Genomic DNA, 19,432 nt, shown 5'->3' with positions numbered 1-19,432 from the left:
GTAATTGAAAGGTTCTTGTGGTCTCCTTAAATATACACCTGGGGAAGGATATTTTGTAGAGCAGTTAGCAGAAGCCATTTTCAGCCCTGCTGGACTTGCCAAATGGAACATTTCTGTTGCATGAAGTGCTGCCACCAGCACACAATCTTGACATATGCAAGTCCTCTCACAGCAGTTGATCTTTTTTCATATCTTTTCCACCACAAATAAATCAAAGACAAAAAGAAGAAAAGTCAATATGTAGACAAGTAAAATATCAACAATTTATTTACAAAGTCACTGCATACTCCATTTTTTGAAAAATTCATTAGTCAGAGAAGTTGCATCGGTTGTTCATATTGGACTAAACCATAGGGACTGAGCATGAACAAAATATGTGAACTCTCCTACCCAAGACACCGGTACTGAAAGCAAACATAGTCTCTAAGATTTCATTTGAGGAATAAATACAAAGCTAGCAGTCCTTGGTTGTCTAGTTTGACTGCTGGGGTAGACCAGAAGTGTAAAGGATTTGGATGCAATTTGAGGTCTACCCCAGCGATCTTAATTAGACAACCAAGTACCTACAGCATGGTATTAATCTTCAATTCTAAAATGGCTCATAGAATAAGAAATAGTGACCATTGGCCATCAAATTTAAACCTAGTGGCCCTTGGTTGCGACTCCATCAAAAGGAGGCTGCACATATTTTTCATCACCAGCAATGATATTCTCTGAACAAGGCCTTTTATTTGTGATTATGGTACCACATAACAATCTATTCACTAAAGTTATTTCCAAGCATGAAGCTACACAGCTTTGAACGGCCATGATTGTTCTTTCACAATAAAGTCTTCTCACTGAACTTCATTCAAGGTCTTCTCAGTGAACTCTATTCAAGATTACAACCCATCATACAAAAACAACTGTATAATTTACTGCAATTCCTTGTGTCAAATCAAGTCTCTGACTCCCAAAGGCCAAATTACAGGCCAGTTGTGTCTTCATTTTACCAATTGCCACCACTGATATGATTGCACGTCCTAACACAACTGACACAGGACCAGGTTAGCACAATGACACAGAAATTCAGTACATGTCTCCTATTTCTTGTCAGCAGGCACCACATCAAATCCTTCCAGGAACTTTTCTTGTCTGACAGCATACATTGAATAGAAGTCTGGGTCCTTAGTCAAGGTTCATCAACAAAATTTTGGGCTGTTTACATACAAACATGCAGGCTAATGCAATTCATGGTCTTCATCATTCAATAATCGGTCCGGGGAGCTGCCAGGACAGCATGATATAACACTATTCACTAACCGTCTAACCGTAGCGTCCATGCTAACACTAACACGGACAACAGCACACAGATCACCACACTGACACAACCCGCAGACTAGCTGAACAGATCCAAGTCAAGCAACAGGGAGTGGGATCCTGCTGATTTAAGACGTCAGTGGTGCCAAGCCAGTGCAGTGCATATACACAAAATATACACTATATAGACTACATCAGACTCAGTACATATCATAACTGGAAAGGATACAGATTCCAACCACGCTCCCGCCTAATAACGCACCCGTAAGCAGGTTCCGCCGGCGCAGACCTCTCATATCTTTTGCCCTCTCGAGATTCATCTTTTCTAATTTACGAATAAAGTACTTGTCGGAGTCTTTTAGCCGGCTGAACTCCTTGGTCATGTCGACCTTTTCCATGCGATCACTGCTCGCCATTTTGTAACTTTTGGAAGTCATGTGATAGAAAACTAACCACTGATTGGATTGAACGCAGATCACATGGCAAAAGTCACATGATTTCAGCATGGCGGACGAACTTGTCAAATAAATTTATAACAAAAAACGACATGGGCTGAAGTGAAAGTCAGTTGATGTAAATTATTGACTGAAAGTAAGCTCCAGGTATGTTGCATATGGTATATGGGTACGGCTAAGCCTTACATAGCTTTTCATATGGCATAGCTATTAGTATTTGGCATTGTTACATGTTACTACGTTGATTATGCACATGATGATGATGTATTATTGGTAACCTTAGATTAGAATCGATGCCATCAAGGATACATAAAGTCTTTATCAATGATATGACAGACTCTAGCATTAGCCATAATACTTTCACCAATATCCTTTGCAGTACAAGAGATGGGCAACCTTCTTTGTAGCGGCCAAGATAGTCAGAGGGCTGAACGAAAACAGGCATCATACTTTGAGAGAAATGGCTCATTTCGGAGATCGGACAAATCCATCTCACATAGAGACTTCTTAAGACTGGTTGAGACTGCTGAAGGAGGTGATCAAGTCTATGTTTGCTCGTATTCTAGATGGGTGAGGAACCTGTATCGGATTTTGTGCTTCAGTGTTAATGCAGATTACGTCAGCGCCAGGCCAAGCTACCAGAGACTAGTAACTGTGGCTAGACCAGATCTTCAGAATGGAAGAAATTTTCAAGTTCAACACTTTTCTAGAAGATTTATCAGGATAAGGGAGGGAAAGTATTCTTTCCGAGTGGAAATCCCAGAAATATTTTCAGGCATTTGTGCTGAACGGACTGAGCTTCCATCAGATTTTCATCATTTTACTGACTTGATTCTTGAGGGCTCTCCATTTTACTATGGAGTCGCACGCATGATAGGTTATAGGGCTGGTATCTGTGTCATTCATTGTTGTGATCCGAAGAAGAGCTGCACCCAACAAATTTTAGTCATTCATCTCAACAGCAAAACATGTTTAGCGAAAATACCAGTGGAGTCTGATTCTAGTACTCAGCAAAACAACAGATACAATTCAAATCCACCTGTTGATTTTAAAGAGGCTTACATATCGCGGGATGCCAGTCAAATTTTCATTAGACCAGATGATACTCCAAAGAGAACTCCTCAGTTTCAGAACGTTGGCCCACCGCTAATGACAAAACATGAGGAAACCGAGTCTGGCCTTGTAATCTTTCAGGCCGAGAACTTCCCTGGTGCTCTCGCTTTCGACAATCGGTACCCTAACCGCTACTTATTCCAAGCATATCAAGACACATTGTATCTTGTTGACTTGAAATCGGATGTTGATTTAGAAGTTGTTAAATGGCAACAGTTAGTGAATCTCGATGCGGATGTGGTGCAGGTCAAATCTAGTCACAGTGGTCAGTACTTAGCGCTTCGTTGCGTAAGTCCAACGCGTGTTGGTGAATTCCGTCCTTGTTTGATGAACTTCATCTACATCATTGCTGCGGATAACTTCCAGACCTTGTTCTGTTGTGATGCTAGAGGCCCCTATTGGCCTATTTCTGAAACCATAAACTATCAGGTATTTCCATGTTTCTCGACGTGTGATACTCTTGTCTCGTTCATGAGGAATACATCATCGAAACGACAAGTATTTATCTACAAGTTACCAATCACAAAAGCATCGTTGCAGAATTCTTGTCGTTCAGTGATCCTTCGACAACTAGGATCCTTCCATAATGTTAACAGTCTCAATTTACCCAACCAAATTAAACAATTCCTGAATTATAAACTATGAGACTTGGAAATATCTATTGGTATTTCCCTGTGAACAGTTTAATAAATGCTTTGGCTATCAAATATTGGGCACGTTGCTCCTGAAATATCAAAATTCATACATATATGAGACAGTTCAATGGACTATTCATAATTCTATTGTATGTGGACTTGTATTCTAGGAGACTTCCATTTCTGTCACACTAGGATATTGTCACTTGGATATTTTCACCTGTTGCCTTCTTATTGAGTGATATCTTTTTTTGTGTTCCTCATCATGTTGGAATGTTTAGATTGAAGTTTCTATCAGACAGCATTAGACATATAATTCAACCTGTCTTTTAAAGCTTATATGCTTAGCGGACCTTGCTTATCTTTACCTAATACCAGTCATCTGTCACACCGTGCTTCACTCATTCATATCATTTAGAATTAAGAAATCTAATAGTACTATAACATGTTATGTTTATTTTATTTAGTTTATGACATTTTACAAGATTTTATACAGACTTGAAATAAAGTTTTTTCTCTCATAGTTCAATCAATTTGGTTAGTTGAGTGATTTTGTTCTTCTCCACTGCAGTCTTAGATATAGAGGGCCAAATGTAAGGATTGTCTGGTGAGGAACATCTCAAAATGGTTGTCCCATGGAGACAAATACAGGAACATCCATGAAAAGGTTGTGAGCTGGAGGATGAATGAAGGACGTAACATCTTCAGAACAGTTGAAGAGACATATTGGAAATGGTTGTCCCTTGGGACGAATGAAGGACCATCTTCACAAGTGTTGGTTCATTAGGACAGATGAACCTCTCAAATAGTTGTCTGCTTGAAGACAGACGAAAAGATAACTCCAAGAGGGTGGTCCCATTGAGACAAATGAAGGAAAATTGTCTCATGTGGACCGGTAAAGATACAGCTCCGAAAGGGGTGTCGGATGAGGACACGTGAAAGAACAACTTCAAAAGGCAAAGGGTTGCCCACGAGGACTAAAATACGAACATCTATGAAAGGGTTGTTTGCTTGAGGCAAGTATCCATAAAGATGGCTTTAATCTATACTTACTGGAGGACCAATGAAGGATCACCTTTGAACGAGTTGTCTGGAAAAGGACAATCCAGCAATGGGTCAGGATAACCAACCACCCAATGTCAAAGGGTTCTTCAGGCAAGGCTGTGGTGACGATGAATGTCAATCTGTGGTGTTGCATTTGGCAAGTCGTAATGTTTGCCAACAGTCTTGGTGAACTGAGATGTCTTGTTAAGTCTATCCATGTACCACAATACTTCTTCTTCAGTTTTGTCATTTCCAAGGTCTGTATACAGATGGTGCTTCCATAACCATCTATCTGCACAGACCTGACAGATTAATGGAAGCCTTAGTTTGGACAAATTAAGCAAAAAATCTGAAGAAATAATTGTCTTTTAAATGAATATTTTATTCATGATCTGACTGTACATACTTTATTCATATAAATACACATTGACTATTTCTCAAACAATACACATTGACTATTTCTCCAACAGACATTTATACCCTGGGGAAAGGAGAACAAAGGCAACTGATCTGTTTTAGGTCCTTCTGCAGACGTTATATAGAAAAGATAGAAATTCATGACATGTTTGTAGGACTTCTTCTACGGTGGGAAGCCTGCGTTGATATCATGATCAGCTTTATTCAAAGAACAGAACAGTTAAGTCTCTTGGATATTTTCTTCAATGACATGGATGACGACGGATGGCCCATAATGAACATGATTTTGTTGAGAATGCTTAGAGGATCACTTCAACAACGACCACTTTAATTGTTCCTTCGCTGATTGTAAAACCTGGAATAGAATAAAAAGAAATGGTAAGAGCATATCAACACATTAGAGGTTTAAGAACAGATGTAGTCCCTCTAATACCATTCGAAATCGCCATATTGATTGCTTGCTTGCTGGGCCGGGATTCTGACCTCGCTCTTACTGTCAGAACTTAACCAAGGCTGAGGAACCAGGCAGGTACATGTAGCTAGCTTACCTTTTTTTGTACCAAGAGTTATTACTGGATGCATTTGGTTTGGTGCCAGTGCTTCAGCCAATGAGGGGAAATATTCGGAGCCACACAATACACCATAGTGAATGAAACACATTACTTCCAGGTGTGCATAATTAATTAAGGCCCTCCTGCTTTTATGATTGCATGACATGTACAGATAACCTGATCTACATCACAACTTTTGCTGAACCCGCCGCCTGGCTCTAACAAGCCAGTTGCTAGCCTGATTAGGTAATCAAGTTGTCAAACACATAATTGGCTATATCTTCAAAATGGATGGAGCTAATTGCATTTGGTTTTCTGTATTGTATAAAGTGTTAGGTACACTTTTGAAATCGTCTTACAGCAGAAAATGGCAAAAAACCTTGATATATGGCCTTTAACTCCCAAGTTCCTCAAAATGACAATCTCTCATACCCTATTCTAAAGTCGCTATAGACATCTCTGACACAGTTTTACCTGTCATTCTAATTCACACATAATATCAACGTTTAAAGCCAGATACACTGTACAACCCCCTCCACTGCAGACAAGAGACCCGAGTGTCTACTCAAACTACAGATTTAAGTAAAAACCAAAACTACATAAGGCTCACTTATATATTTTTGGTACAACTTATAAAAATATATCAACTGAAACCCATACATGTACTTGATCAACACAGCATGGATCAAAGAAAATAAAATGAAGAAAAAAATAAATCAGACTGGTGCCAAGGTTTACTCTTTTCTACAGTGAAGGAGAGGATTTTTCTATGAAACCAGACCTGTTCCACATCTTCTCTTAAGGATACAACTCCCTGGAAGAGTGTTAATGACATTGAGTGAGAACAAAGCAACAACTCCGCCCAATCTCCAAACTTTTCCGTATCGAATCTCAGCAAGTGCTTGTAGCAGAATCACACCAAGCTATACAACAGGAACAGGTTTTTTATGTTTCTTTGCGCCACATGAATCTCACAGAGGCGACTCCTATGCATCCTGGTTTTTATGTATCCCCAAATCAAAGGCTGGAGTTCATGAAATATGGACCCCAGGACAAAATGGAATGACCCATTTCTCACAGAAATAATAAACCTAAAATGCTTCAAGAACTTTATCAAAGAAAATATCTTTTAATTTACCTGCGAAACAGTCTGTTCTCCTAAAGGTATATCGTCCATCCTTATTGCCACACGATTTGCAACTACATTTGGATCACCTTCTAGAATTATTCTGAAATAGAAATTGACACTCTCCACATAATTTTATGAAACTGGCAAGGTAAATTCAGCACTATTAGGATAAAATTTAGATTGCCAATTTTTCTTTTCCGATTGTGGGAAGGTACAGCAAATATTTAGAGGAAAGTGAGGAGGAACAATTAGATACATTTTTACTTACCCTCCATCACAGATTTCATCAACAGCCAAGAACACTGCGTCTAAATTTTCCAACAACGACCGCTTTTCCACATTTTTCCGTAACATCGAACTAATGGAATCGTAAAGACAATTCAGCACACTCACTAGGATCAGCTGAAAGATAAAGAAATCGACAATGCAACAGGTTAGCAAAAGTAAATTGATGAACAGATTACAGATCCTTGAAAAATACTTGTATTGGTAAAGAGCCAAAGATAGGAAATACATGTATTGTATGATGGTAAGCCCAGCTCTCCAGGAATGGGTACATTGTAAGGTTGATTATCTTGTAAAAACTCATTGTGCTTCCTTCCTCTTTCTCGCTGACTTCCAGGCATTTTGTCAATAAATTGCATGCAGTCCATTCAATCAAATTCTCACCTCATTTCCTTGCTGATTGCCCACCACATAGAAATATAAGTCCACATTACTTCTATAAACACAGGTCAGGCCTTCTAACATGATGATCTCAGCTGGAAAGAAAACAAACAACGTTATACTTCTAAAAACATAAGTCTCGCCTTCTATAATAATAATAATACTAATAATAATAAAATACAGTATATTATAGTGCCCTGTCCAAGCTCTAGGCTTGCTCCAGGGCACTGTACAGAGTTTCAAGCATTTTAAAATGTCTATATGAAAATAATAATTAAGTCCATTTTAGTTAAAAGTGTCCATACTAAAAGTGTCCAAAAGGGTTAAATGTCAAAAGCTGATTTAAAAAAGCATGATGATCTTGGTTTGGTGCGTTATTTTATTCTTGTAGTTTTTCGAATCGTTTTTTTAAAGATAGGATAGTTTTCAGACAGGCTAATATCCAAAGATACATTTCGCTAGGTCATACAGGGTTTTTTTTACAAGAAGATTGCTGTTAATTTTTTTGTGAGAAGGTGATTTTATATTCTACCATTTGCTCTGTGTGTTTTGTTGAATAGATTCAGTTCAAAGGCCTTTTCTTCTTTGACTTTTGGAAACTGGTTGTCATAGTACTGTAAAGAAGAGACAACAAAATATCATACATTTATAGTAACATTATTCAAATGATTTTCCTGGTGCTTTTTTCTTTGCCAATCGTATCATTGATTTCATCAGTAGTTGCATCTAAATTAAAGACATTATCCATACCTTTGTCAGTAAGCGCCTTCCATCGTTATCCATTATCAGAATGGCCTTCACAGTGTAAAGAGAGGGTTCCTGAAACAGTTAATGATGCTATTCGATTCTAAGAAGAAATTGGCTCGGGCTTGAAATATTAAGAGTTGACTGTCATTATTTGGAATTGGGAGTAGTTGGGGCAGGGTTGTATTTAACTGTTTGATCCTAGGCCATGGTGGGGAACAAGCTATTAGCCTCTTGGCTTCAAGGGGGCAACCTTTTGACACTGGAAGACAGGCTGCCAGCTATGAGCTAGCCTCCATGCCAGGGGAGAGGGTGTGTTTCATTTCAGTGAAAATTTGGTTTTTAGCATGAACTCCAAAGAGTCACATTTTGCATAGTCCAGAATATATTGTCGTGGATCCAGGATCTTCAAATACGCAGATGAAGTTGCCACAATTTAGCAATCTCATCAATCTAAGAGTTTCTTTTTTGAAACACCCTGTACAAAAAAATACACTACGGAATCTACAGGAAGGCAACACAGTTAGTTGGAACAGACAGATCAAGTGTAGTTTTTCAGTCAGAACTAATGGCATTATCTTAGAAAGGTACATTTTTGGTTTTTCTAGTGACAATTCTAACATGACACAAAATTTGGTTGCAATCAGGATATCTTATCATGTAGAAAACGGCTGTTTATTATGATAAATTTTACGAACTGGAACAGGAGCATCCATTTCGGCATCGACGTGGAGGGGATTTCTCATTTCAAAGCGAGGCTGACCTGTCGATGAGGGATTCCCTAAAATGGCAAAAAGTAATGAAGAGCCTTTGAGGGTGAGAATAAAAGCAAAATAGATAGATAAGGAGACGGCTTTGATAAGTTATCTGGTGACATTTTTTGTTAGCTGTTAGTTTTGCCATACATTGATAATGCTGCTTTGCCTTGACACCTTCTATCATTCATGTGAAATTGATTGAGAACGACAGAAATTTTGTAGTTTTTGAAAATACAGGGTGGTCAAAAAACTCAACATCAAGGCTCAAAAACAAATATTTGATTCCTGAATATGTGAAGGTTTCTATTGATTGATTGTGAATACAGTCATATGCAGACAGAAGTCAGGCAGTTAGCTGTTTTAACCTGTTATGCCCTAAAGATCCATCCACTGTCTATAAAGTATAATATCAAGTCTCATATGAAAACAAAATATATTACATGTAATTTCTTTTCATTCTTTTTATTCTAATTTCAGATTCTCTGTATCCATGGTTACAGGTAGGTACATCATATGCATTACTGCATACAGAGTCAGTAGCAAATAACAAACTCCAGAGATTTTGTACTTCAAGTGAACTAATATTGCAAGGTTTTACCAAAAAACATTTGAAGTTATAAGTGTTTGTTGTAACCTTGACGATAGGCTTATATTGAATGACTTCATAAAAGATAAGTGAACGTGATTTTTCTAAAACTGGAGACTGAGAGAGATGACATCATAGCATTGAAGCATAGCATTGAATCCAACCAACAACTATTATATTTCAGACAGAGTGGACAGGCCTTCAGAGAAAGAACTGGGGCTTTCAGGAAAATAGTCAAGAAACAAGCAGACCTTGGTTGGTATAAAGTCGTCAATTTCGAGCTCAAATTATTGGTGTTTCGGTATGAAAGTTGAAACTAGTATGATACTGTGCTGACACAATTTTTCTACATCTGTTCTTGTCTTCCTCTCAGTCTTCATCAACGCCCCCAATATCGTGCCACCATTTGAGAATGCAGAAGGTGATTCAGTAAATGCTGCAGGTATGCTTTTTGTCTTGGACATTTTCTCCTTCTTTTGTTGGTGAGGTTGGGCCCTTGGTCCTGGCCGGTGTTGGTCAGTGCTACAGCTATGTTCAAAATAACAAGCCAACCCAAATAGAGTAGTATGCTGTCCTTACCTGAGAGGTGTCCTGATTACAGAGGTCTGTTTAAATGGAATTGACAGGATTGGGACCAAAACCAGTGTTCTTAGAGAGGTTCCACTATACATGTATAACTAATGTCTGCTGGAAAACATCATGCCAACTCCTTTGGGACTGAATAAGGTGGCCGGGCTGTCACCTTTGACCTGCTACTTCTTCAAAACCGGCACAGAAAAATACATGTTTCTCTCATGTTTTCCCAATGTAAATGGATGCTTATTCCTATTGTCTTTCAGACCAAAGGGGCTGGTGGTTCTCTAGAGAAGATGACTACTTCTTGGCTAAGGAGAGGTCAGACTGCTGCAAGGGCTATGAAGAATCTCTAGAAGTTATCAAGACGGCCTTTGAAGAACAAGGTCCATTTGATGGTGTACTGGGCTTTAGCCAGGGGGGTTCCATGGTCTCCTTATTATGCGGTTTACGGGAACAAAATCCAGGTGATTACACTACTATTGGGCCATGGCTTTCTCTTACTATGAATGAATCAATCCAATTTGGAAACCATTTCTAAATAAACTTTTTCTATTTTCAGATTCTCCATTTAAGTTTGACTTCGCTATACTCGTTGCAAGTTTTCAAAGCCGTTCTTCTCAACATGATATCCTTTATTCCAAACCTATCACCTTGCCAACATTGCACGTTTTCGGAGATACGGATAAAGTCATTCAAAAAGGTGAGACCACTGCAATGTTTTAACATCTTTCTTGCGTAACAGGCTGATCTGATAAGAAGGTACGGTACACATAGAGGATGTCATCTGTGAGTTCACCAACATTGTAATGTCACACAAACCTTTTATCGTTTTTGTCAAACAACATTTGTTATAAAGTCAGAAAAGAATGCCAAATGCCACTGATCCCCCTTCAGCAAATATTAACAGCGCATAATTTAGTCTTCATTGGAGGTGACGGTGAAACTCAAACAAATCTAAAAACTCTTGGTACTGCTTTTCAGAAATGAGTGAAGAGCTCCTGCCACACTTTGTGAATCCCATAACGCTTCAACATCCCGGAGGACATTTCATACCTGCATCTGGCCCACAAAAAAAAGTCTACTTAGAATTCCTCAAGGACATGATGGCGAGGAAAATCAGCTCTTGAAAAAGGAGAAATGGATTGGTGTTTTTTGGCAGTGTGGCACAATGATTTTGAAAAGGGACGCTTTTGTTGGACAGTATTGATTAGGTTTCATCCATGAGATATAGATTGTCATTTTTATCATGGTCATGGTCATAATCATCTCTTGTATTTATTTCACCGGTTTATTGTCTGCAGATATATATTGGGGGGGGGGGGGGGGGTTGATTAGATATTAGAAAATGTTTTATTCACTGTAACATCACTAGTTTTGAAAAATAGGAGCCGTTGAGGTTCGGGTTTACATGTGTAACAGTGCAGATGTTATATTGATTGCAGACATTATGAAATATCAATCATTGTTAAGAAACATGTTTTGTTGTGTTTTATCATACAATGCGATGTTCACCCTGGAGAATCAATTCCCCAGATTGTCCTTGGTATGAACTGGTGATGGCACTGTCCTCAGCATCGTCTGGAGGTGACAGTCCAATTAGACTGAACGTGATATGGTCCTGAGGACTTCAGGTGAAATGGTCCTTAGTAAGGACTGGAGGTGTTCTGGTCCAAATAGAGGACTGGAGGTGTCATGTTCCTAATTTTAAAAGGACACGTGGTTTCATGGTCCTAATTGTAGGGTGGATGTGACAAGGTCCTCGATACAGAAGTGATGTTATGTGGTCTGGATGTGACAAGGTCCTCAATACGGAAGTGATGTGATGTGGGCTGGATGTGACAAGGTCCTCAATACAGAAGTGATGTGATTTGGGCTGGATGTGACAAGCAGTAGCTAGGCTTTGGTGAAGGGTGCTCCTTTATGTTATAAGTGTTGCGTTGCCACTGGCGGCTCCTGAGCTGGTCGGCGTCCTGAACTGGACCACGATCACGAAGTAGGTTAGGAACATCCCAATTGTCTGAAATAGGGGGAAAGAATGAAGTTAAATGAGGTTCCTTGTATCTGGTGTCTAGACTAGGGCAGGTTAAAGACCACGCCAAGTGAGAAAAATTATGAGCAGCTTGCGTGCACTCTACCTCTGGCCAAAGTCGGAGTCACTAAGCCAATAAATCCCATTTCATGGCGCGTAATTAGCGGAGTGGCGCACAAAAACAACGCGCATGCACCCCGCCTTAGGGGAGGAATACTCCCTTGAGAAAATCACCTCCAAGTGCAGAGCGAAATCCGAGGAAGAAGAATATTAGAACATTGGGACTAAAATCCCACATGTTAGGATCACATAGGGCTTCCCTGGAAATATCGCTGTCTTTATTTTTGTTGAAGAGAAGCGCGCCATCCGTCATTGATCAAACAGTGGTGTAATTCTGTAAGTTACGAAATTTCTTACGGTTTTTCAAATGAAAAATACACTATCCGCGAACTCAAGAAGTCAGTATCGCAGTAGGTGTCCAGAAAAGAGGCATGGGGGGGGGGGGGGGGGGCAACTATAGGGCAAACATCGGAAGTTTATGAATGTACATGTACTTACCGTGAGTATCGTGGGCTTATCAATGACAAATAAGCCAAGGGCAGTCACACCAATGGGCGGACCAGACAGTTTGTTCAAGAAAGCAGTCAACTGAAATAGGGATGAAACAATTAGAACCGACGTCGGATGGATGTACAATAGATCTAAGACCTTTCGAAGGTTAAAAAAGGAAATACTATATACATTGTACATGTGGTCGTTCGGTAAAAATCCCTAGTGCTGACATATAGTCCAGGGCTCTTTAAATTTGACCGCCAAAATCCTTAAATTTTGGAAAAACGCCCCATCCACTGACAAAACAACTTCCCCTATGAAATTCTGGCTATACGCCTATATATATGCAAACTATATATGACTTGTTCGAAACAAAAAAACTGGATTGATGACCGATTTGACAAAAGATTAAGTGAAAGCGAAGCACCTCTGTAAGATCCCGGATGTTGGAAAGATTCTGCAACTTGATGTCATGCAACCGTGAGAGACTTGCATGGGCCTGCAAAGATAAATAGGCACAACGGATTAATTTCTATGCATACGTCTTCATTGAACCAAAAATCTCAGGAAAGCCACTGACACTGGCAATATGCAAGAAGTTGGGCTTTTCATCATATAACCTTAGAAACAGTTTACAGGAAGTCCACTGAAAATAAATCCATGTGTAGGCTCCTTTCCGATGACTGCGTACACATTTGATTGATCATTACCACCGGAACTCTCCCCAAACTCAGCTTTTGGAAATGGCCGAAGAATACTTACGGCATCGTTGATGAAAGCGCCATCGTAGAGGACCAAACCAACAAAGCAGGAAGATACTCCAATCCAGTAAAGATATGGGACGAGGTAGACAGTATTGGTTGAGATTGACTGGTCCGACAGAACACTTATGATAAGTAGAATCAGCATCGCCAAGGGAAATATCAAATTGACGGAAATATGAAATCCGAGAAGATCGTCTGCTTTCTCAATCAATCTTGAAACTATCTGGTGGCGAAATCTGTAAATGTCCAAATCACCTTGGAATCGTCCTTCGTCCGTTATTTCGCTGCTAAAGGCATTGTTGAAGCATTTGAGCTCAAGACGCAACGCCAACGAGATGCAGTGGCCAAAAGTTATTGGAAAGATCCAGCTGGCAGTGTGGTAGCCCTGTGCCACCACCAGACAGCAAATCGCCAGGGTCTGACCCCAGGCTGGGAATGAGTAAAATATGGAAACTGGTGTCTTTAAGTCGTCCAGAAAATTTGTGATGAGAAGTAAATACCCAGAGAGTATAACATTCGCGACAACAAATACAACAGAGATGCACGTCGTGATTATTGCGCGCCGCCGAAGGTGTTGTTTAAAACATTGGCGCTTAATCTGACACGATTCCAAGACTTCGTTGAAATTCATGAAGAAAAGAGGCGCTTTCTCCTCTTGGAACCACGCCCTGGAGCACGAGATTGCTCCACAGAGGCACCAGGTCAGCCAGGATGAATTGAGCAGTTTCCCGAAGAGAGCCTGCCCAAACCCGTCCGTGGTATTAAAGAGCGTGAGCGTACGCACCAAAGTGCTCAGAATGATCAATCCGGGAACAATCCCGTAGATTTGCGTCACGAAGCGTAATCTGCAATTTTTATCGTGCCTCGTGTTGTGGAGTCCAAATAATTTCATTGCCATAAGTAACGGGTATAGAGCATCGTACAGGAATGTCTCAGTGTACACGCCTTTCCGTCTGGCTGCCATGTTTTTGGACTTCTTTGTGGTCTCTTCCGCCTCGTCAATCTGGAGGTTGGACATTGGTACCACAGACATCGTCACAGCTATGCAGCCAGAAACATGTAATACATCAGCTGGTTTCTTTATGAATTCTGAGAGCCCTTTACCATTCCCCTTATATCCTAGAATAACAGCGCCATTCGTATAGTCCTTCCCTCGCACACGTTACTGACATAAGCACAGTCATTAGTGCCGATGGTTGCACAGACGTTCAGGATGATATTCCTTGCATTTGTACCTTGCATGATCGCCTCCCTCTCTAACAGCACTGCTCACTGACAACAACACCGTGGGAATCACCGGCAAGGGAGACCTGTGTGAATCCAATTGTTTTTGTGCATTATTGAAAACTTGGTCAAATAGTTTTTGCATTAGTTTCTGGCAACATGGTAAATGTAGCTTAGTGCAGGTGTTTATGTATTACATTACACGTTATTTACTAAATAAACACGAACTATTCCACCATTAGGGATGAAATCATCTCTATTCCCTCTTGTACAGTTTAGGACTGAGAAGTGCTTCTATTTGTTTGTCGTCGCGTTGTGCGCCCGCAAGAGTAATTGATACATTGTCGATCGGAATCAATGCTCGGCTTTGTTTTGCTCTTGATCAAATTTACAATCGCCCGATTCGTATTTTCAGTAATGGACACATAATTGTTTGGCTACCACTTTGCACCAGTCCGGTCACTGCGGTATGCTCGGAAATTAGATGATCAAATGAAATCAAATCATAAATGCAAATATCATCAAGTGCTAATGGTTCTATTCAGGAAAACAGATGCAAATATCATCAAATGCTAATGGTTCTGATTCTAATCAGGAAAACAGTCCATGTCGATGGATACGAGCCAAACATAACCCACGTGGTCAAAGTGCGTTCATCAAGATCTAAAGATAGGACGACAATACCACAGCATACGACAACTGAGCTGGCGGCGAGGTGGGGTCACAATTTACTTGGGACAAGGCAGCGAAAGACAGAAAGAAGTGAAGAGGTTGTGTAGTGCTCTTATGCCCCACGAGGGATCGGAAAAGCCATAAATAATCAAGTCGGCTAAAGAGACGAGTGACCATACCCAACGCTACAGTAGAAGAGGAAAAGAGCAACGACGGGGAGGTTGACTTGATGAACAAACACACTCACCGCTTCGTTAAGACTTGCTCCATCGTAGAGGATGATCCCAGTCAGCAACCCAACAGAAATGAGCCAGTACGAGTAGGTGAAGATACTCATGGGTTCTGCACCGGTGTCCGAATCCCACAACACGTTATAACATATGAATATCAGTATGGTCAGATTAAGCACCAGACATACAGAAACCAGCCCGCTCAGCAAGTTGTCAGCTCTCTCGATGAGTTTGCAGATGACCTGATGCATGTACCTGAAGGTCTCTAAGTCATCATTGAACACGCCTTCCTCCGTTATTGCTTCCTCGAGGCTCTCATTATAGGTGTGCAACTCACTTCGTAACATGTAGACAGTGCAGTGTCCGAAAGCTAAAGGAAGCAACCATGCTGCCGTCTGGTACAGTTGCTCTGTGGCCATCACAATATCTGCCAAAATCTTACCCCATTCCGAAAAGGACTGGTAGACATAAATCGGTGCTTTCGAATCGTCGTAGAAATGCGTTGCAAACAGCATGTAACCTGCAAAAACTGTCTGTAGAAAAATGAAGCCGAGACATACAGCAGTGCAGATCTTAGCTCTTCGACGGATGAGATGCTTGATACACTTGCGGTGGATTTGACAGTTCATCGTGATGTCATTTACTTTGATGAAAAACGTTGGCGCCTTGTTGTAGGTGAACCACATTCTGAAAGACGAGAAGGACTCCCAAAAACACATGGTAAGAAACGATAAATTCAATATTTTGAAGAACAACCTCGGGCCGAACTGTTCTCCAAGAGAGAAGGAAAAACATTGCCTGATTACGCTGCTGAGTGTCATGAAGCAAATCGCAACGCCGTAGACTTGAGACAAGATGGTCACTTTCCCGCCTTTGCTTCGGTGCCGCGAGTGGTACAAGCCAAAGACTCCCATCGTTACCAAAAGTGGTCTTAGGGCCTGGTATAGAATGGATTCTGTATAACATGTCCTCCTCATAGAAACATTAGTCGGTCTTTCATCGTCACCTTTTGCCTCAAAGACTTGAACGGTAGTCGTCTTGGCCATTTTAATCACGCGGCTAGCAGCGACTGTAAGATCAGGTCGGGCAAGCAGCTGGACCACAATAATATCTGCCTGGGAAGAGGTAGGTCAACCCGGACAAGTTGTTAAAGTGTATCTGTCGACAAAAGTAACCACATCGTTACAACGGAAATAGAAAATTATATGTCGGTGGAATACAGTATATAATCAATAGCTTTTTACAGTGACTTCCGCCGGAACTGGAGCTAACTTATATTTCCCTCAAACGTTAATGAATATATTCAACAATCTCTGCTACTGCTAACATAGCTTGTTGTTTCAAAATTTTATCTCCCAATGACTCGAGGCTTATTCCTTCACTCCACGGAAGGCTAAAACAACAAGCCATAGTCGCACTCTATATATTAGCCTACGCCATTTGACCTCTGTGATCTTGAAAAGCAGGTGATGTAAGCCTACCTACCGTACAAGTCACAGAGACTTTGCTACGCCAGCTGCAAGTTGTGAAAGACAGGGGACTATCCCTCCTGCTACATCGGCCGCAAGTTGGGAAAGACAGCATACTATCCCTCCTGGGACACCAGCCGCAAATTGTGAAAGACAGGGGCACTTTCTCCTCCTACACCAGTTGCACATTTTGAAAAACAGGGGACTATCCCTCCCACTACACCAGCCGCAAGTTTTGAAAGACAGGTTTTTTCCTTCTGCTACACCTGCTCCAAGTTGTGAAAGACAAGGGACAATTACTCCTCCTTCCCAAAGCCTCAATTTCTCCATGTTACACAGGCTACAGCTTCTCAGTAGACTATTCATACTCGATTGATCACACCCACTCACCAGCTGGCTGTGTTAAAAGACAGGTTGAGGGCCGTTCCTCCGATGTGGCTAAACGACCAGCACATTGTGAAAGAAAGGCGACTACTCCTCCTGCTACATGCAGCCACTATTTGTGAAAGACGAAGGACTATGCTACACCAGCTGCAAGTTATAAAAGACAGAGGACAATTCCTTCTGCTATACCCGGCCACTAGTTGAAAGATGAAGGACTATTCTACACCAGCTGCAACTTATGAAAGACATGGGACTATTCTTTCTGCTATACCCGGCCACTAGTTGAAAGATGAAGGACTATGCTACACCAGCTGCAACTTATGAAAGACATGGGACTATTCCTTCTGCTATACCCGGCCACTAGTTGAAAGATGAAGGACTATGCTGCACCAGCTGCAAGTTATGAAAGACATGGGACTATTCCTTCTGCTACACCCGCCGCAAGTTCTGAAAGACATGAGACTATTCCTCCTTCGACACCCAACCACCAGTTGAAAGACGAATGACAATGCTACACTAGCTGCAAGTTGTGAAAGACAAGAGGACTATCCACTCTGCGTCACCAGCCGGACGTTTTGAAAGACAGGGGACTATTTCTCCGGCTACACGAGCCACAAGTTGTGAAAGACATGGGACTATTTCTCCTGCTACACCAGCCACAGGCTGTGAGAGACAGGGGACTATAAATCCTTCTTCACGAGCCACATGTTGTGAGAGACAAGGGACTATAAATCCTTCTACACCAGCCACAGCTTGTGAGAGACAGGGGACTATAAATCATTCTACACCAGCCAAAGGTTGTGAGAGACAGGCGACTATAAATCCTTCTACACCAGCCACAGGTTGTGAGAGACAAGGGACTATAAATCCTTCTACACGAGCCACATGTTGTGAGAGACAGGGGACTATAAATCATTCTACACCAGCCAAAGGTTGTGAGAGACAGGCGACTATAAATCCTTCTACACCAGCCACAGGTTGTGAGAGACAAGGGACTATAAATCCTTCTACACAAGCCACATGTTGTGAGAGACAAGGGACTATAAATCCTTCTACACCAGCCACATGTTGTGAGAGACAGGGGACTATAAATCCTTCTACACCAACCACAGGCTGTGAAAGACAAGGGACTATAAATCCTTCTACACCAGCCCCAGTCTGTGAGAGACAAGGGACTATAAATCCTTCTACACCAGCCACAAGTTGTGAAAGACAGGGACTATTTCTCCTGCTACACCAGCCGGACGTTTTGAAAGACATGGGACTATTTCTCCTGTTACACCAGGCGGACATGATGAAAGACAGAGGACTCTCCAATCAGCTACACCAGCGACAAGTTGTGAAAGACAGGGGACTATTTCTCCTGCTACACCAGCCACAAGTTGTGAAAGACAAAGGACTCTTTCTCCTGCTACACCTGCCGAAAGTTGTGAAGGACAGGGGACTCTTTCTCCTGCTACACCAGCCGGACGTTTTGAAAGACAGGGGACTATCCTAACACTTGCCACACTAGTCGCTAGTTGTGAATAATGGAGATAACTTTTCCTCTACCTACATTAGCTCAAGATTTGAAAGACAGGGGACTATCCCTCCTGCTACACTCGCTACACGTTTTGAAAGACGTACAGGGGACTATGCCTTCCACTACACCAGCCGGAAGTTTTGAAAGACAGGCTATCCCTCCTACCAAACCCGCCGTAAGTTGTGAAAGACAGGCGACTATTCATCATGTGACACCTCGCCACTATTTGTGAAAGACGAAGGACAATGCAACACCAGTTGCAAGTTATGAAAGACAGAGGACAATTCCTTCTGCTACACCATCCTGCTGAACCAGCCACAAGTTTTGAAAGGCAGGGGACTATTTCTCCTGCTACATACACCAGCCACAAGTTGTGAAAGACAAGGGACTATTTCTCCTGCTACACCAGCCACAAGTTGTGAAAGACAGGAGACTATTTCTCCTGCTGCACCAGCCACAAGTTGTGAAAGACAAGGGACTATTTCTCCTGCTACACCAGCCACAAGTTGTGAAAGACAGGAGACTATTTCTCCTGTTACACCAGCCACAAGTTGTGAAAGACAGAGGACTCTTTCTCCTGCTACACCAGGCGGACGTTTTGAAAGACAGGGGA

General features: G+C 41.3%; 3 protein-coding genes and 1 long non-coding RNA gene across 5 annotated transcripts; 1 reads left to right on the top strand and 3 right to left on the bottom strand.

Annotated features, from left to right (window-relative positions):
• Window positions 1-241: 241 nt before the first annotated feature.
• On the bottom strand, window positions 242-1,721 carry LOC135500508 (uncharacterized). Its single transcript, XR_010449457.1, has 2 exons — window positions 1,529-1,721; window positions 242-1,159 (listed from the first exon to the last, which is right to left on the bottom strand). It is a non-coding gene; the product is annotated as an uncharacterized LOC135500508 (long non-coding RNA).
• Window positions 1,722-4,928: 3,207 nt separating this feature from the next.
• LOC135500499 (coatomer subunit zeta-1-like) lies at window positions 4,929-9,237 on the bottom strand. 2 transcript variants are annotated; one of them, XM_064792019.1, is made up of 7 exons: window positions 8,752-9,237; window positions 8,060-8,128; window positions 7,842-7,923; window positions 7,313-7,404; window positions 6,912-7,045; window positions 6,653-6,743; window positions 4,929-5,318 (listed from the first exon to the last, which is right to left on the bottom strand). In XM_064792019.1, the coding sequence occupies exons 1-7, from the start codon at window positions 8,797-8,799 to the stop codon at window positions 5,271-5,273; spliced, it is 564 nt and encodes a 187-aa protein (XP_064648089.1). In that variant the 5' UTR covers window positions 8,800-9,237; the 3' UTR covers window positions 4,929-5,270. The 2 variants fall into 2 exon arrangements, with proteins under 2 accessions (XP_064648089.1, XP_064648090.1); XM_064792020.1 differs by lacking the exon at window positions 8,752-9,237 and adding an exon at window positions 8,675-8,723.
• Window positions 8,806-11,100, top strand: LOC135500495 (esterase OVCA2-like). The gene is made up of 7 exons (XM_064792014.1): window positions 8,806-8,869; window positions 9,289-9,311; window positions 9,582-9,652; window positions 9,771-9,839; window positions 10,237-10,437; window positions 10,533-10,673; window positions 10,955-11,100. Exons 1-7 carry the CDS (start codon window positions 8,840-8,842, stop codon window positions 11,098-11,100), a joined length of 681 nt encoding a protein of 226 aa, XP_064648084.1. The 5' UTR covers window positions 8,806-8,839.
• Window positions 11,101-11,276: 176 nt separating this feature from the next.
• On the bottom strand, window positions 11,277-14,582 carry LOC135500481 (uncharacterized). The gene is made up of 4 exons (XM_064791991.1): window positions 13,317-14,582; window positions 12,982-13,053; window positions 12,561-12,650; window positions 11,277-11,990 (listed from the first exon to the last, which is right to left on the bottom strand). The coding sequence occupies exons 1-4, from the start codon at window positions 14,349-14,351 to the stop codon at window positions 11,892-11,894; spliced, it is 1,296 nt and encodes a 431-aa protein (XP_064648061.1). The 5' UTR covers window positions 14,352-14,582; the 3' UTR covers window positions 11,277-11,891.
• Between the last annotated feature and the right edge of the window lie 4,850 nt (window positions 14,583-19,432).

This window comes from Lineus longissimus, chromosome 16 (genome assembly GCF_910592395.1).
Source record: "Lineus longissimus chromosome 16, tnLinLong1.2, whole genome shotgun sequence".
Lineage (NCBI taxonomy): Eukaryota > Metazoa > Nemertea > Pilidiophora > Heteronemertea > Lineidae > Lineus > Lineus longissimus.
This window is presented reverse-complemented; position numbering and strand designations above follow the sequence as displayed.

Excerpts from the sequence above, each read along its gene's own strand:
- LOC135500499 (XM_064792019.1), bottom strand. The coding sequence starts at position 8,799 with ATGAGAAATCCCCTCCACGTCGATGCCGAAATGGATGCTCCTGTTCCA. Across the intron at positions 7,924-8,059 it reads GAAGGCGCTTACTGACAAAG|TACTATGACAACCAGTTTCC; the intron begins GTATGGATAATG and ends TCTTCTTTACAG. Across the intron at positions 7,405-7,841 it reads CAAAACACACAGAGCAAATG|CTGAGATCATCATGTTAGAA; the intron begins GTAGAATATAAA and ends TTTTCTTTCCAG.
- LOC135500495 (XM_064792014.1), top strand. The coding sequence starts at position 8,840 with ATGGCAAAAAGTAATGAAGAGCCTTTGAGG. Across the intron at positions 9,312-9,581 it reads CTCTGTATCCATGGTTACAG|ACAGAGTGGACAGGCCTTCA; the intron begins GTAGGTACATCA and ends ATTATATTTCAG. Across the intron at positions 10,674-10,954 it reads GGATAAAGTCATTCAAAAAG|AAATGAGTGAAGAGCTCCTG; the intron begins GTGAGACCACTG and ends ACTGCTTTTCAG.
- LOC135500481 (XM_064791991.1), bottom strand. The coding sequence starts at position 14,351 with ATGTCTGTGGTACCAATGTCCAACCTCCAGATTGACGAGGCGGAAGAG. Across the intron at positions 12,651-12,981 it reads ACATCCGGGATCTTACAGAG|TTGACTGCTTTCTTGAACAA; the intron begins GTGCTTCGCTTT and ends TCCCTATTTCAG. Across the intron at positions 11,991-12,560 it reads ATAAGCCCACGATACTCACG|ACAATTGGGATGTTCCTAAC; the intron begins GTAAGTACATGT and ends CCCCTATTTCAG.